Source organism: Nicotiana sylvestris, chromosome 6 (genome assembly GCF_000393655.2).
Source record: "Nicotiana sylvestris chromosome 6, ASM39365v2, whole genome shotgun sequence".
NCBI lineage: Eukaryota > Viridiplantae > Streptophyta > Magnoliopsida > Solanales > Solanaceae > Nicotiana > Nicotiana sylvestris.
In genome coordinates, this window is record NC_091062.1 from 58,281,350 (window position 1) to 58,295,602 (window position 14,253).

General features: G+C 41.7%; 1 protein-coding gene across 1 annotated transcript; it reads left to right on the forward strand.

Annotated features, from left to right (window-relative positions):
- Nucleotides 1-1,271: 1,271 nt before the first annotated feature.
- On the forward strand, nucleotides 1,272-2,174 carry LOC138870667 (uncharacterized). Its single transcript, XM_070148494.1, has 2 exons — nucleotides 1,272-1,829; nucleotides 1,932-2,174. Exons 1-2 carry the CDS (start codon nucleotides 1,272-1,274, stop codon nucleotides 2,172-2,174), a joined length of 801 nt encoding a protein of 266 aa, XP_070004595.1.
- Nucleotides 2,175-14,253: the final 12,079 nt, after the last annotated feature.

The following is a 14,253-nucleotide window of genomic DNA, read 5'->3' on the forward strand; positions in this document are numbered from 1 at the left end:
CAACAAGACTGCCTAACAAATTGATGAAATCCTGAGTTTCAAACAGAGACTAATGGAGACACTGCAAGAAACATGGGAACGATTCAAAGGGATGTTGGTTATATATCCGCACCACGGGATTCCAGATCAGATGTTGGGGCAGCGGTTTTATATGGGTTTGGCAGATGGCGTGAAGGGTAATGTTGATGCTTCAGCTGGTGGAGCATTTTTGAGCAAAACATGGAGAAAAAGCCAGAGTTTGCTTGATAAGATGGTACAGAATTCGGGATGGACAACCAGGAATGCACCTATCACTCCAGTGGTTCACTCAGTGCCCTTAGGTCCATCCAACTCTATGGCTGAAAATATAGCCACCATATTGACACAGATGAGTATACTCACCAAAAAAGGTGGAAGAGTCAGGGCAGAAGCAGCAGGTACACATCGTAGATACTACCAACGGGGCTTGTGCACATCTTGCATTAGTCAGCCAATTGGTAACAAGTGGAATGCAGAACATGATCATCATCACTACCCTGAAGACATGAATTATGTGTCTAATTATGGAGGCCAGAGACAGGGTGGTCAGAATTGGGGCCAACAAAATCAGCCATACATGCCAGTTCAACAATAGAAACATGGGAGGTATGAGACCTCTTAATAATATGGCACCTTATCCAAAGCTATAGGGATATAATAATCAAAATCAGCAGCAGGAGTATCACCTTCCTCAGCAGCAGCATGGTGGACGACATGAAGATGGGTTTGCTCGACTTGAGGCAATGAAGCAACAGGTTATTGGGTCTAATGCAAAAATTAGGAAAATAGTAGATGCACATGATTCAGCTATCAAGAATATTGAAGTGCATATGGGCCAAATTTCGATGTCTCTAAACAATCATCTTCATGGGACATTACCTGCAGACACTCAAATAAACCCAAAAGATCAAGGCCCGAAGCAGCTGATGGTAGTGAGTCTACGGAATGACAGAGATTTAGATGTGGAGCAAGAGAGGGCGTGAGAAAGCAGACAGGCTGAGACACTCATACCAGTGCCCATTGAGCTAGATGAGTCAACGAAACTGACAGAGGTGACAGTCCAGCCTGCCCAGGAAGAACATAACATTCAAATTGAGACTAAGAAAGAAACTGAGACAGCCCAGAAACAAGTAGTTGAGGTGGCAGCTGATAAAGAGCAGTCCTAAATCATTGGGAAGAAGAGACCTCCCGCGTCATTCCCTCAGAGGCTGGCTAAGTACCAAAAAGAGGAGCAATACAAGAAATTCTTGGAGATGCTGAAACAAATCCAGGTAAATATTCCATTGATAGATGCTTTGAAAAAGATGCCTAGGTATGCAAAAATAATGAAGGACTTAATGTCCCGAAAATTCGATTTCCAAGACTTGGCCACGGTGACTCTTACTCAAACCTACAGTGCAGTGGTGACTAGACCAATTGCGGAGAAGCTATCTGACCTAGGGAGCTTTACAATTCCCTGCACTATTGGTAATTTTGCTTTTGCTAAGGCACTTTGTGATCTAGGACCCAGCATAAATCTTATGCCCCCGTCGATTTATAAGAGGCTGGGGATTGGAAGAGCTAGACCCACCTCTATGTTGTTGCAGCTGGCTGACAGGACTATAAAAAGACCCTCTAGTATCCTGGATGATGTGTTGATTCAGGTGGGGAAATTTGTGTTCCTTGCAAATTTTGTGATCTTAGACTGCAAGGTGGATGAAGAAATTCCCATAATTTTGGGAAGGCCATTCTTGGCCATTAAGAGAGCTCTCATTGATTGTGAGACTGGGGAGCTCAAGATGAGATTGAACGATGAAGAGATAACATTCAATGTGCAGAAATCTATGAGGCGACCAAGTGAATTCGCCAATTGCTCTCTTATTGATGCCGTGGATGTAATCGTAGAAACTGATGATGAGATGCTGACTATTGAGGACCCTCTTGCTGCATGTCTAATGAATTTAGATGAGGTGAATGGAGAAGAACTGGCAAAATGGGTATTGGCGTTAGAGGGCAGAGGGTTCTGGGATAGAACTCTTGAATTTGAGCCGTTGCACTTAGAAAATAGAGAAACCCCTCCAGCCAAGCCATCCATCGAAGAACCACCAAAGCTGGAATTGAAGCCACTACCCACCCATCTCAGGTATGAGTTCCTTGGACCTGATTATCTCATCTAGTTTGTTAGATGTGCAGGCACAACAATTCTTGCAGGTACTCAAGGAGTGTAAGACTGCCATTGGGTGGACCATGGCAGACATTAAGGGGATCAGCCCCGTCTATTGTATGCATAAAATTCTGCTAGAAGAGGGACACAAACCTTCCAAGGAACACCAAAGAAGGCTGAACCCCAACATGAAGAAAGTGGTGAAGAAAGAAGTGATAAAGTGGTTAGATGCGGGAATCATTTTCCCAATCTCTGACAGCAACTGGGTTAGCCCAGTGCAATGTGTGCCTAAGAAGGGTGGCATGACGGTGATAAGAAAGATAACAATGAACTGATTTTAACAAGAACCGTCACGGGCTGGAGAATTTGCATGGACTACAGAAAGTTAAATCTGGCCACCCGGAAAGACCACTTCCCACTTCCCTTCGTTGATCAGATGTTAGACAGATTGGCAGGGAGGTCACACTTCTGTTTTCTGGATGGGTACTCAGGGTACAATCAGAGAAGACATCATTCACTTGCCAATATGGCATTTATGCCTTTCGGAGGATGCCTTTTGGCCTATGCAATGCACCCGCCACATTCTAAAGGTCCATGATGGTCATATTCATTGACATGGTAGAGGACATAATGGAGGTATTCATGTATGATTTCTCAGTGGTGGGGAACCCATTTGATGAGTGCCTTATAAATCTGACTCGTGTGCTGAAATGGTGTATTGAGACTAACCTGGTTCTTAATAGGGAGAAGTGCCATTTCATGGTACAAGAGGGCATGTCTTGGGGCACCGGGTGTTAAGTAAAGGAATTGAGGTAGATCGCGCTAAAGTTGACATGATAGCAAAGCTTCCACCTCTAAATTCAGTCAAGGCAATCAAGAGCTTCCTTGGGCATGTCGGTTTCTACCGGAGATTCATAAGAGACTTCTCAAAAATTGCCAACCCTCTCTGTAAGTTGTTAGAAAAAGATCACCCTTTCTTGTTTTCTAATGATTGCAGAGTAGCATTCGAGGAGTTGAAAAAGAGGCTAGTCACAACACCCATCATTGTTGCCCCCGACTGGGAGCAACCATTCAAACTCATGTGTGATGCCAGTGACTATGCAGTGGGGGCAGTGTTGGGACAACGGAAACACAAGCTAATGCATCCAATCTACTATGCCAGTAGAACGCTGAGTGGAGCCCAGTTGAACTACACTGGGACTAAGAAGGAGATGTTGGCTGTGGTGTTTGCTTTCGATAAATTCAGATTGTACTTGATTGGTTCAAAGGTAATTGTATACACTAATCATGCAGCTCTCAGGTACTTGATTAAGAATAAGGAGTCTAAGTCGTGCCTAATTCGTTGGGTGTTGCTACTGCAAGAATTTGACCTCGAAATTCGTGACCGTAAGGGCACAGAAAACCAAGTCGCTGACCATCTATCACGACTTGAGGGAGCTGAAAACTTAGTTGAGGTTGAGGACATTCTGGAAACCTTTCCAAACGAGCAGCTACTCGCTACTAGTCTTGAGGAAGTGTCATGGTATGTAGACTTTGCAAATTACCTGGCCAGCGGTATAGTTCCCTATGACCTTTCCTCTATACAAAAGAAAAAGTTTTATCGTGATTGCCGCATGTATTATTGGGATGAACCTTACCTGTTTCGAATATGTGTTGACAATATGATCCGGAGGTGTGTCCCCGAGATAGAACAATCTTCTGTTTTGCATACATGTCATGCATCGGCGTATGGAGGGCATTTTGGAGGAGTCAGAACAGCTGCAAAAGTTCTAGAGGCTGGTTTCTTTTGGCCTATAGTGTTTAAAGATGCGCACCAATGGGTAAAGGGTTGCAGTGAATGTCAGCGAACAGGGAACATTTCCCGTCGCCATGAGATGCCCATGAACCCGATTCAAGAGGTGGAAGTGTTTGATGTCTGGGGGATTGACTTCATGGGAACCTTCGTCAGTTCCTTTGGCAATAAGTACATACTTGTTGCTGTGGATTACGTGTCCAAATGGGTAGAAGCTGCAACGTTGCCCACTAATGATGCAAAAGTGGTGGTGGGATTTTTGAAGAAGAATATTTTCACCCGTTTTGGGACCCCGAGAGCGATTATCAGTGACGGAGGCACCCACTTCTGTAATCGAGCCTTTGAGAAGTTGCTAGCGAAGTATGATGTGCGTCACAATGTGGCAACACCATACCATCCGTAGACAAGTGGATAGGTGGAAGTGTCTAATAGAGAGATAAAGAGTGTATTGACCAAGACAGTGAATGCCACAAGAACTGATTGGGCGAAAAAGCTAGATGATGCACTCTGGGCTTATAGAACTGCTTTTAAAATACCAATTGGTATGTCACCATAAAAGGTGGTGTTCGGTAAGGCCTACCACTTGCTAGTGGAACTTGAACATAAAGCTTGGTGGGCACTGAAGCAGCTGAACCTAGATATTGAGGCTGCGGGCACAACTAGAATCACTGAATTGTATGAGCTTGACGAGTTCCGACATCTTGCTTTTGAGAGCACAAGGTTGTAAAAGGAAAGAATGAAGAGGTTGCACAACCAGAACATTGTTGAGCGACATTTCAAACCTGGGGACATGGTACTGCTCTATAATTCAAGATTAAGGCTATTCCCGGGTAAGCTTAAGTCACGATGGTCTGGTCCATTTCGAGTGGTTGAAGTATTCCCTTCAGGAGCTGTAGAGATTGCCTCAGAGAAAGACTCTCACATATTTAGAGTCAATGGGCAGAGATTGAAGTGATACATAGGCATGAAAAAACCAAAGGAAGTGTTAGAGATCCACCTGATGGAACCTCAGAGGTCGAGCGAGCCTTAAATGCGCTTGTCTGCATCGTGCTGCGACGTTAAATTAGGCGCTGCATGGGAGGCAACCCATTGAATTGTTGTAATTGTCGTGCCACGACATTAACTAAGGTGCTGGTTGGGAAGCAACCCAACGATAGTAGTAGTTGTTTATTGTTAGTTTTGGGAAGTACTAACTAGTGCAGGTGACAATGGGCGGGTGATAAGGCCATCGAAAGTGGTAAGAACAGGTGAAAAATATGACAAAATCATGCCTAGGAGCGCGCCCGCGCTACAGGCCATGCTAGTGGCCACGCATATGGGCAAGTGTTCTACCTCAGCTCAAAAATACTAGCGCGACCGCGCTACAAGCTGCGCTAGTGGCCGCGCATATCGCCTAGTGTTCTGCCTGGACTAGCATGGTCGCACTCGTACTGCGCTACGACCGCGTTAGTCCCGCCCAAAATCTGATGCATTTTGTTTTGTTATTTTAATTTTTTTGTTAACTTCTTTTACTATAGTCTAAATTACCCCCGCCCCCTATCTAATAACCCCCATCTTCAATCCCAAATCCCCTACCGATTCAAGCAAATCCCCCAACCCTAAACCCCCTTCTTCTTCAAAGACTCCCCTCTTCTTCAACTCCCATCCTCTTCAAAATTCCCAACCTCACTTTCCCAAGTCTCAAGCCACATTCCCCTCTACTTTTCTTCTCTTCTCCCCACAATCTATCACTGTAGGTATGAGTTCCTTGTTCCATTTTTCTTTCATTTTTTTTCTTCAGAATTTCGTGTGTTTTTAGTTTTGCATTTATGTAGTTTTTTTTTTGATAAGTAGAATTGGTAACATATGTTGTAGTGTTTGTGGTGGTAAGATTGGTGGAGTGTAGCTTCACTTCGTATATGATTTTGGAGGATATTGTAGTGATGTTAAGGTTGGAACATGTGTGAAATGGGGTGTGAGTGTATAACGCCCATAAGGTGTTTGTGTAAATGCCTCTATGAACGTAATTGTGTAGTTGTGACCACTTATGCATGTGAAGTCTGAGTAACCGTATTGTGTCACAAGTTTGTGTTGGGCTATGCTAATGTTCTCCCATTTTCCAGGTACTATGGCTCCATCTCGAAAATGTCGCGCCACAAATGCCTCTTTTAGCAGCCAAGCTGGCTCGTCTAGGGCACGCGGGGTAGCCCCTGCCCGCTCTTTTGATAGTAACATGTTTGTCTCTGCCAAGGCTCAGGACCGCTTTGTGGATAAGGCCTCTAAAAAGCCGATTCCGGAGAGGGAAATTGACGTAGGATCGGTTCAGCTATACTACCCTTACATGTACACTGAGCTGGTGAGGCGAGGGTTGCAAACTTTCATTGACGAGCCGGGCTAGGGCAATGTAATGGTTGTTAGAGAATTTTACGCCAATGTGAAGGAGCATGTCAATGGTATAGTCACTGTGCGCAGAAAAACGGTGGATGCCTCTGTTGAGGCTATATGGACGATGTACCAGCTGCCCCCTCCTGTGGACCCATATGAAGACTTTTATGAGATGTATGGCAGAAAATACACGCAGTGGGCGATGTTATTTGAAACGATCCGTGTACTCGGGAAGGAGGTGATCTGGATGAAGTACGGTGAGAAATTTCACTCCTCGGCACTAACCTCTGAAGGGAAGTGCTGGTTGTATATTATCAACAATCGTCTGATCCCGTCCCTCAACACTACGGAAGTGAATAGCCCCCGAGCGGCCTTGTTTTGGTGCTTCATCAATGGTCACAACTTCAACGTGGCCAAAGTGATTCAGGAGGAGATGTTCATCCGCTGTCTAGTCAAAAGGTATGGATTCTTTTTCCCTTCTTTGATCACTAAAATTTGCAGGTAAGCTCGGGTGTTGGAAAATCTGGCGGTGGATGGGCTGGTGCCAAAAGATCGCAAGTTTCGGGCTGACAAGGTAACCACGGGTAAGGAGTCGGCATCAGCAGGTGGGGAGGATAGTAGTAGCTCTGATGACTTGGAGGAAGAGGAGGCCGAGCAGGAGGACGTGGGGGCCGAACCACAGGCCCATGAGTAAAGTGCAGCAGCTGCAGCACCATCTGGGACTGCAACATCTTCTAGAGCTGCCAGGGTGTCCCGTTTCACTGCTTTGGAGCAGGAGGTGGCTGGGTTGCATACCTTAGTCACTGATTTGGGTGCCCGCGTAGATGCAGTAGCTGACCGGTAGGTGAAGTCGGAGAAGAAATTCTTAGGCTGGTTGAGAGCTTTGGGTCGTGCTTGCAATGTGAACCCAGACACCGTCTTCGATCAGGAATGATATTTCAGGGAAGTTCCTTTACCTCACTGTTCTTTAAATTTTTATGCCATGAGGACATGTCTACATTTTAAGTGTGGGGTGGGGGATACTTCAATGTATGTATGTATTTGTAACAATTTGACTGTTTGATATTTCTTTGTTTTGCTTTGATTGTTTTTGGTGTTTTGAGTAATAGTTTCATTAGGTAAGTTTAAAGTAGGTAAGTGGCTTGTCCCGACGATGGATCTCTTTCGGCAGGGTTCTTGAGGGACTAAGTCGATTAGAAAAAAGGGAATATGGAGACTCTTCCTGATGACGGATCCTTTAGACAATTTTCTTGAGGGAAGTAAGTCTAGAGAAAAGACCAAAAAAGATTTTTTTATTTTTAGATAGTGTAGTAACTCCCCCTTGGTTTTTCTTTTGGCCACGGTTCTTTTCCAAAGGTTTAGCTTGAACCGGGTGTAGGTAGTTTTTGTTTAGTTTGTTTTTTTAGTTTTAGTTAGGATTGATGGGCTACGAGCTGAATTCGAAAGAGAAACCTCTAGCGTTGATACACCTGAACACAATTGACACTAGAGTGTAACGCTTAGTCTCAGTGGTTGATTCTTGCTAAAGTGCCTTAAAATTATATGTTTGTCACTGACTTGAATACTCAGAAGAGAGTGTCTTGATAAACCAATCTGGAATGAGTCATATGCCATGTGTGTGTGAGTTTTACTGTATTCCATGATTCACATTTGATGCCTAGAACTTGCCCCGTGTATTTGCAAAGCAAAATAGTAGTTTCATTCAGTCTTAGAAGTGATATAGGCATTTCTTTGTTGAGCCAGACATATAAAGTAAACCCACCTAACTGTAATACATCGTAGTCAACCCCGTTGAGCCTATAAGCATGTTTCTTTAGCAACCACATTGCGAACCTTACCCAATTGTTTGAATGCACATCTGTTTGAACCCCTTTACCTCCCATAAGCACTTGAATGGTATAGAAATCATGCAAAAGCAAAAGTGTGGGGTGGTGGTTTGGTTTTTGAGTGGAACCGTTGAAATAGAAGAAAAAAAAGGTGCAGTGTTTGGAAAAGTAAAAGAATAAGCACCACTGAAAAAAAAAGAATAAATGTAGTAATCGATAGTGGTGGTTTGTTACAATTGCACCTAATGGATGGGGATATTGTAAATAAAAAGTGGTGGAGTGTTTGGTTGACATAAGTATGGTTTTGAAGGTTAATGTAATTATATTAAAAATGCTTAGGGAGGTTAGTCACTATTTCCAAATATACCCGTCCTTAGCCTACATTACAACAAAGTTAAGTCCTATTGATCTTAGACTGAGTGGACTCGATTAGTAGAGTAGTACACTACGGGCAAGCCTATGGTACATCTTTGTGGCATATGAATGTTCTTTTTGAGAGTGAGCGAATTTTGTCTATCTAAGTTCCTAAGTGTTCTAAATATCATTATATATGGAACTACTCTCTTGTGTGATGTAAGGGCATGTGATTCATGAAGGAAAGGCAAGTCTTGACTTCTGTCTAGAGTAATTTGAGTAAGTAGAATAATGCACGGCACGTGAGAGTCGACTTTTGAGGCGAAGATTGTTCACTACTAGGCATAACTTATGTGATTTGTTCTTGGTGTGATGTGTTAGGGAATAATGCTTAGTGAAGGAACCTATATAGAGTGTGGTGGATTGCTCAAGGACTAGTAATGATTTAAGTGTGGGGTGTTGATAATAGACTAGATTTATGTAATTTGGCGATTGTTTATGCCCCAGCTTGATTATGTTTCACTGTGATAATATAGTTAAATGATGATAAATTGGCTCTAATTGTGAATTTCACACTTTGCAGGAGTGAGTAGCACATATGAGGACTTAAAGTTGTGATTGTAGCTAAATTGAAGCAAGAAAAGCCCCTAGGAGCTGAGTACATGGGAAGACTAGAAAAAGAAGAGATGAAAGAAGACCTGGACTAGCGCGGTCACTAGCGTGACCGCACTAGCCCAAATAGTCAAGGCAGAATGATAAGGCATATGCGCGGTCACTAGCGCGTCCATTAGCGTGACCGCGCTAGCCCAGTTCCGGAAAATTAAATTTCAGGGGTAAACTTGGAAGTTCGGGGATAAATCCACTTAACCTATAGAAGGTCCAGCTCGCCCAAAGATTCACTATCAAGGTTTTCATAGCTTAGTTCAAGGCAAGGAGAGGCAAGAGGCAAGGAGGATAATTCAACATCGAGTTCTTCCTTTCTTCCTTTTGTTTTTACGATTTGTGATGAAGTTGAATATTGTTATGATGAATACTAGTATGAGTAGCTAAATATTTAGTCTAAGGTTTTGATGGAACCTATTGAAGGATGAACATCTTGTTATGTTAATATAGTTTGCCTAGTTTAATCTCTATTTGTTCAACTATGTTCTTGTTGTAGTTAATTGATAGGATCCTCAATTAGCTGTGCCTATTTAGTATGCATAACTCGGGAAAGAGTGCATATTTAGGTAATTGTTGAACAACACCACTCCCAAAGTATATGAGGGATCAATAACTGAGGGTTTAAAGGCGGGATTAGGGATAATGAAGCCTTGGGTGCAATCTAAAGTGAGCTGTAATAAACAAAGCCAGCTAGCGTATCTCGGAAGAGTGCGTCTAGTAAATTATCGTGATTACTCGGGAGAGATTTACGATAATAGGAGTGCTCATAATTGATAGAGATGATTAGGCAATTCTATGTGAAACATAACCGGAATGGATTCCATCAATACGTGAAATTATAACCTTAGAACATTCTCTTGATTGTTTACAACTTAATCATAGTTAGTTTTCAATTGCTTATTTACATTCATTCTTAGTTAGTAAAAACATCCTCAATTGTTATTCAGGACGTCTGGGAAGTTGATTCCGTAGAATTTAGTAAGTCTAACGAGAGTAATTGATAGGTTAATTCCTTGTGGGTTCGACTCTGGGCTAAATACTCATATTATATTTGCAACGTTCGCGTGTCCTTTTTATAAGGCATAGTTGGGCATGATCGAATTTTGGCGTCGTTACCAAGGAACGAACCCGAGTCACCCGCGTGGCAGGCGGGAATACATACCACTATACTACAACGATGCTAAAATTTGATCACGCCCAACTATGCCTTATAAAAAGGACATGCGGACGCTGCAAATATAATCTGACAACGACGCCAAAATTCGATCACCCCCAACTATGCCTTATAAAAAGGACACGCGGACGTTGCAAATATAATCTGAGTATTTAGCCTAGAGTCGAACCCACAAGGAATTAACCTATCAATTACTCTCGTTAGACTTACTAAATTCTACGGAATCAACTTCCCAGACGTTCTGAATAACAATTGAGGATGTTTCTACTAACTAAGAATGAATGTAAATAAGCAACTGAAAACTAACTATGATTAAGTTGTAAACAATCAAGAGAATGTTCTAAGGTTATGATTTCCCCTATTGATGGAATCCATTCCGGTTATGTTTCACATAGAATTGCCTAATCATCTCTATCAATTATGAGCATTCCTATTACCGTAAATCTCTCCCGAGTAATCACGATAATTTACTAGACGCACTCTCCCGAGATACGCTAGCTGGCTTTGTTTATTACAGCTCACTTCAGATTGCACCCAAGGCTTCGTTATCCCTAATCCCGCCTTTAAACCCTCAGTTATTGATTCTTATATACTTTGGGAGTGGTGTTGTTCAATAATTACCTAAATATGCACTCTTTCCCGAGTTATACACACTAAATAGGCACAGCTAATTGAGGATCCTATCAATTAACTACAACAAGAACATAGTTGAACAAATAGAGATTAAACTGGGCAAACTATATTAACATAACAAGACGTTCATCCTTCAATAGGTTCCATCAAAATCTTAGACTAAATATTTAGCTACTCATACTAGTATTCATCATAACAATATTCAACTTCATCACAAATCGTAAAAACAAAAAGAAGAAAGGAAGAACTCGATGTTGAATTATCCTCCTTGCCTCTTGCCTCTCCTTGCCTTGAACTAAGCTATGAAAACCTTGATAGTGAATCTTTGGGCGAGCTAGACCTTCTATAGGTTAAGTGGATTTACCCCCGAACTTCCAAGTTTACCCCTGAAATTTAATTTTCTGGAACTGGGCTAGCGCGGTCGCACTAATGGACGCGCTAGTGACCGCGCATATGCCCTATCATTCTGCCTCGACTATCTGGGCTAGTGCGGTCGCGCTAGTGACCGCGCTAGTCCAGGTCTTCATTTCATCTCTTCTTTTTCTAGTCTTCCCATGTACTCAGCTCCTATGGGCTTTTCTTGCTTTAATTTAGCTCCAATCACAACTTTAAGTCCTCATACGTGCTACTCACTCCTGCAACGTATGAAATTCACAATTAGAGCCAATTTATCATCATTTAACTATATTATCACAATGAAACATAATCAAGCTGGGGCATAAACAATCGCCAAATTGCATAAATCTAGCCTATTATCAATGGTCGTTCAGGAAGACACTTCCCTAAAGCAAGCAATGTTAGCAAAGTTAAGCTTAAGGGACTGTATGTACCAGTTACATTAAGTGTCACCCTCGCGAGTAAGGGAATTTGTCATCCTTGGTATAGAAGGATTGCCGCAATGCGAGTAAGGATCATTGATGTCGAGAAACGATGCCAAAGATGAAGAGGTAATACATCTATAGGTAGATCCTCGTGGCTTCAGCTCTTAGTACACCCCTAAAGGAGGAATATGGAGTGATGTGATATTAAGTCAGAATTAAGTGGTTCTAGTGACTATGGAATGGTAAAGGAAGGATGCGATAAATGAAAGAGGAATGAGATGGCACTTATCCAAATCTTACAGGTACGCTACGATTCAAAAATATTATGCAAGCACGACATCAAGGAGAGGAAGTAAAGGTTCCTGCCCGAGATATTATTAATAAATAAGGAGCTAGTGCGAGACGTAAGTTAAGACAAAGGAAATAACCCAAGAAAGATTACGAGGAATATTGATATGAGAATGGGCCAACGAGTAGTTAGTAATTGGTTAGGAAGATCCCAGTTATGGTTAAATAGGAGGTTACAGATGAGTCATCAGATCGTGTAAGATAAACATAGTAGAACCCAGCATGGAGAATTCAGCCTCGAAGAATATCATTATAATACTTGAGATATATTCAAACAAGAGTCGGGGTAGTTAAATGTATCGTATGAGTGTTGCGGGGATAAAAGAAAGTGTCACTGGGAAGGCAGTCAAAATATTAGTTCAGAAGCAACCATACAAGCACAAGGGCATGGAAGTAAGCAACTACGGATGATTATATGCAAGTAAGGACATCAAAAAGGTCCGTAATAAGCTCACAGCTTTACGAGAGTCAAGGGTTCTCCGTAAGTACTACAACGAATGGCTAGCTGAGAAGATAAGAAAGAAGGCTTCAACCTAAGCACAACGACCTAAAGAGGAAATGGTCATGTAACAACAATCTCATAATAATATTGTAAGCATTCCAAAGGAAAATGGCACCTACCGTGGCTAATGAACGGGAAGTAAGAATTAAAAGTAATATTCGAGATCATATGAGTTGTATGAAAACTCTGGCAAGTGTGGGCACTAAGATAAGCTAAGTATGGACGCAACAAGGGGACAAAAAGACTAGGAAAAGTAATAGCTTACGTTAAAGGAAAGCTAAGATGAAACGAAATAATTATTCGATCAATGATCCAGAGTTAGTACGTTATGGATACACTCAAGATTTTGGAGCATTATCCAGGCAGCATATTTGATGATAATCATACAACCATAGAAGACTCCGGTATAAGTTAAAAGAAAGAATTGAGCCCAGGGCATAGACAAAGGAATGAATTGTTAAGAGATTGTGTCATGGATATTCCATAACGCCCATGAAAGGCTAAGGTAATAACTGATACCATGAGCCACATGTCGTAAGGTAGCTTAAGCCTACGTAAAGGCCGATCAAAAGGAGGAGGAAACTAAAGAATTACATCACCCAAGTAAATCAGGAGTTTGATTATTGGACCCAAAAAAATAGAAACATCGTGATCGAGAACATTGTAGGATCTCCCTTAAAATCAGAGATACGAGAGGGATAGTACAACAACCATAATCTATAATGGCTCTACAAGAATGCCAGTTAGAAGAACTACCAGCCTTATAAGAAGTCAGTATAAAGGTCTCACTAAATTGTATATACACCAGAGGTGCAAGTATTATAATAGAACTTCACGTTGTGAATATGAATTATACATATGTAGAGGGAAGGTTATGAAAGAGATAGAAGATGTGATGTGAGGCTTTAAGGAAAGCAAGGTAAAGGTGAACAATGTACGAGACACTCAGAAGCAGAAGGTTGAGAAGATTCCATATTTGGGATAGAAGGTTAGAAGCGCGGGGATTCAATATCCAGGAATGATAGTAGCAGCGTCAGTAGCATACCTTCCAACCTATGGTCTAGGTATCGAAAAGCCTGATTATGAGAGTAAAGAATAGTTATAGACGATGTTATGTCTCGCTTGATATTCTAGGACAACATAAGGAAATCTATGGTGCAAGTAAGTTGAAGGAAAGTTTATAAATGGATATGTATAGGTCGCAAGCTAAAGTATGGTAGAGCGACAAAAGTTTAAGGAAACATGAGTAAGGATGAGGAAAGGCGAGTGAAAAAGGTGACAAGAATGGATAAGTCTTTAGGATTAAGCCAATGAAAACAAGAAGAGCAGACAGTTTCTCTATGTTATACAAAGCTCACTGTAGCCTTAATGAACTCAAAAGAGTGTAAGATTAATAGCATTTAGAAGGAATGAAATGTTGACCTGATAATAAAATGAGGGTATAATTGTGACAGATAAAGGATAACGTTTGGGCCTTCGTTTCAATAATGATTTGAAAAAAAGAGAAGAAGAGAAAGAGAAAAGATTTCGCTGGCGGCACTAAATTACGATTAGTAAGGAAAATAAATATTTTAGAGAATAAGGTGAACGTATAAGGTGAATCACATTTTAGACA

Excerpts from the sequence above, each read along its gene's own strand:
- LOC138870667 (XM_070148494.1), top strand. The coding sequence starts at position 1,272 with ATGCTGAAACAAATCCAGGTAAATATTCCATTGATAGATGCTTTGAAA. Across the intron at positions 1,830-1,931 it reads ATGAAGAGATAACATTCAAT|GACCCTCTTGCTGCATGTCT; the intron begins GTGCAGAAATCT and ends CTGACTATTGAG.